Source organism: Thermothelomyces heterothallicus, assembly GCF_042370625.1.
Source record: "Thermothelomyces heterothallicus CBS 202.75 unplaced genomic scaffold P884_scaffold_17, whole genome shotgun sequence".
Lineage (NCBI taxonomy): Eukaryota > Fungi > Ascomycota > Sordariomycetes > Sordariales > Chaetomiaceae > Thermothelomyces > Thermothelomyces heterothallicus.
Window position 1 is genome coordinate 1 of NW_027192578.1, and position 2,500 is coordinate 2,500.

General features: G+C 57.6%; 1 protein-coding gene across 1 annotated transcript; it reads right to left on the reverse strand.

Annotated features, from left to right (window-relative positions):
* Window positions 1–468: 468 nt before the first annotated feature.
* On the reverse strand, window positions 469–936 carry P884DRAFT_204248 (uncharacterized protein; the record flags this gene model as incomplete). The annotated part of the gene is made up of 1 exon (XM_069438561.1): window positions 469–936. A coding segment is annotated over one exon (468 nt), but the record flags the coding sequence as incomplete, so codon positions are not given.
* Window positions 937–2,500: the final 1,564 nt, after the last annotated feature.

The following is a 2,500-nucleotide window of genomic DNA, read 5'->3' on the forward strand; positions in this document are numbered from 1 at the left end:
ACGTGCTAAGCTGGGTCGTGGTAGGCGGGCCAGGGGTCCTGGCCATGGGTACCAGGGGATATCCGCAAACGACTGTGGTCGGTTGGTGGTCCACCAGTTATACGGTTCCGCTTCCGGGATGTTTTGGAAGAGGGTTTCACTTTTAGCACGGGGGTCCGGCCGGGTCGTGGGCGTTGTGGTCTCGGCCGGGGCTAGAGTTGCTAGGGAGTGTAGCCTAGACCAGCCTTTGACTGGTGCTTTTTTGAGTCTTGATGCCAGAGGGTGGTGTTCTAGGCCTTGGATCTTTTGTAGTCGGGTGCTCGCGCGTATCAGAGTCCTCCCCCATGCTTCTGAAGGCGCGGTGCCGATGGCCCAAAAGAGTACCGGAGTCGGGGTGGTGCCCCAGGCCGGGACCGTGTGGCGTAGTACCTTAGTACAGGCTTTTTCGATTTTCCTTAGGTCCCCTGCGACCCCTGTCCGGACCTGGTCTCCTCGCCTGCCTTGCCTGGTGAGGCCGGGGAAGAGGGCTGATAAACCATATGTAACAATGGGGACTGCCGCGGTAATGTATAGTGCCCTGGTCGAGGGGGTTGGAAGGCCCCTGCAGACCTGATTTATTCTGGCAGCTAGTCCCGCAAGGTTCGCGGCCTTGGGAAGCCTGGACTCCAGGTGCCCAGAGAGGGACAACTTGGAGTCTAGTCCCACTCCGAGCCACTTAATCTTTGACTTGGCTTGTAGGGTGCCGCTCGGCATGGTGATTTTCCGGCTGTGTATTGGGGGGATCCGAGTTTTGGAGCCTCGTCCTGAGGGTGGGACGTATAGGATTTCGGTTTTCTTCGGATCAAGTTTGAGGCCAATGGATTTGGCGGCTTCTTCCAGTTGAAATGCTCTGTACGAGGCGTGGAAGACCAGCTGTGTGAAGTCATGTCCGAATGAGTGGTGGGCGATATCGTCCATATAGTGAAAGGCTTCCCCTTGGAAGGAGTCCCGGACTAAGACCGAGGCAAACAGGACGAAGAGTATCGGTGACCATGGGGAACCCTGTGGGAGGCCGTCGCTTGAGTGATGATTACCTTTGGCCCAGCGGAAGGAGTACCTCCGGTCCGAGCAGAAGGAGGTAGCCAAGGAAACTATTTGGGGGGGCCATCCTTGTCCTTTCAGGACCGTGGCTAGGGCGTCCGACCTTGTAGATGGGTAGGCGGCGTCGACATCGAAGGTGGCTATTAGGGAGTGAAAGCCCCGCCTTGAAGCCGATTCGACATCGTGGACCATCGCGGTTACAAGGTCCGTTGCAGACCTTGTGGGGACCGCTCCCGCAGAGTTTTTTGGGAGGATGCCGAAGTCCAATGCAGCCCAGGCCATCCGTTTCGCGAAGAGTCGTTCGAACCCTTTGCTTAGAAGAGGGAGTAATGTGATCGGGCGCCACCCCTTGAAGGTGTGGGGGTCTCTTCCTTCCTTTGACAGTGTTACCACCGTCGCCTTCTTAAAGGCCAGGGGGAAGTGACCTAACCTGATCATTCCAATCGCAATGTTTCTGACAAAGGTGCGAAAGGGGTTAGGTCTTCGGGTGTCGAACCGAGTATCTTCCCCCCAGAGATAGCGTAGGAAGGAAAGAGGGATGCCGTCCGGACCGGGGGTTTCGGCTTTTCCCCTTGTAAAGGCCTCGGCAACTTCTTCCCAGGACGGGTCCCTTGTGAGGTTCGATTGGGCCTCCGGGGGGAGAACCGGTCCAGTATGGAGATAGGGGGGGAGGGGTGAGTTGGCAGGTCTCCGGAAGGCTTCCCTCGCCATCATTGTGGCCATTTCGTCTGGGTCTGACGACTGGTGAGGGCCTTGTCGGAGCAAGGTGGGGCGGTCATCTGAGGGTGTGTTCCTCCACCTAAGGATTTTTCCTAGGTCTGCCGAGGCGAGGGCGGTGTCGACTTTTCTTCTGTAGAAACCTTGCCTCGCTTTTCTACATTCTCTTCGGAAAGTGGTCGGGTCTTTCCTCTTCCGGAGGTCGGCGAGTTCCTTGGACCACCAAGGCATGCTTTTCGGGCGCCCTCCGGTCGTTCGCGACCTACTTTTGAAGATGCCCTCCATCGTGTCTGTAAGGGTGAAAGCTAGGTCCTCGAGCTCCGGAATGGATGTAGGGGGGGGGTGTGGAATTGCGTCGAGGGCGTCCCAGATTTCTTCCTTGGTTTGGTCCCATTCGGGGAGGGGGAGGAAGGAGCCTTTGGGGGTTTTCCTTGGTTTCGGTCCTGGGCATGTGATGTGGATCACGTGATGGTCGCTTACTTTGTGGCCCACGCGGGCGTAGGCGTGTGATGGGCCGAAAGCGAGGTCAACCACCGAGCTCCTTCCGGTCCTGCGGTCGGTATGTGTTGGGGGGTGATGGTCTGGATTGAGGAGGAATAGGGCTGGTTGTTGGTGCCACCAGTCCACCAGATCTAGGGCTCTATCCTGTGGTTGTGTGACGGATCGGTCCCAGAGCGGGTGGTGGGAGTTAAAATCCCCTACCACAATCGTGTTGCCGTTGGTT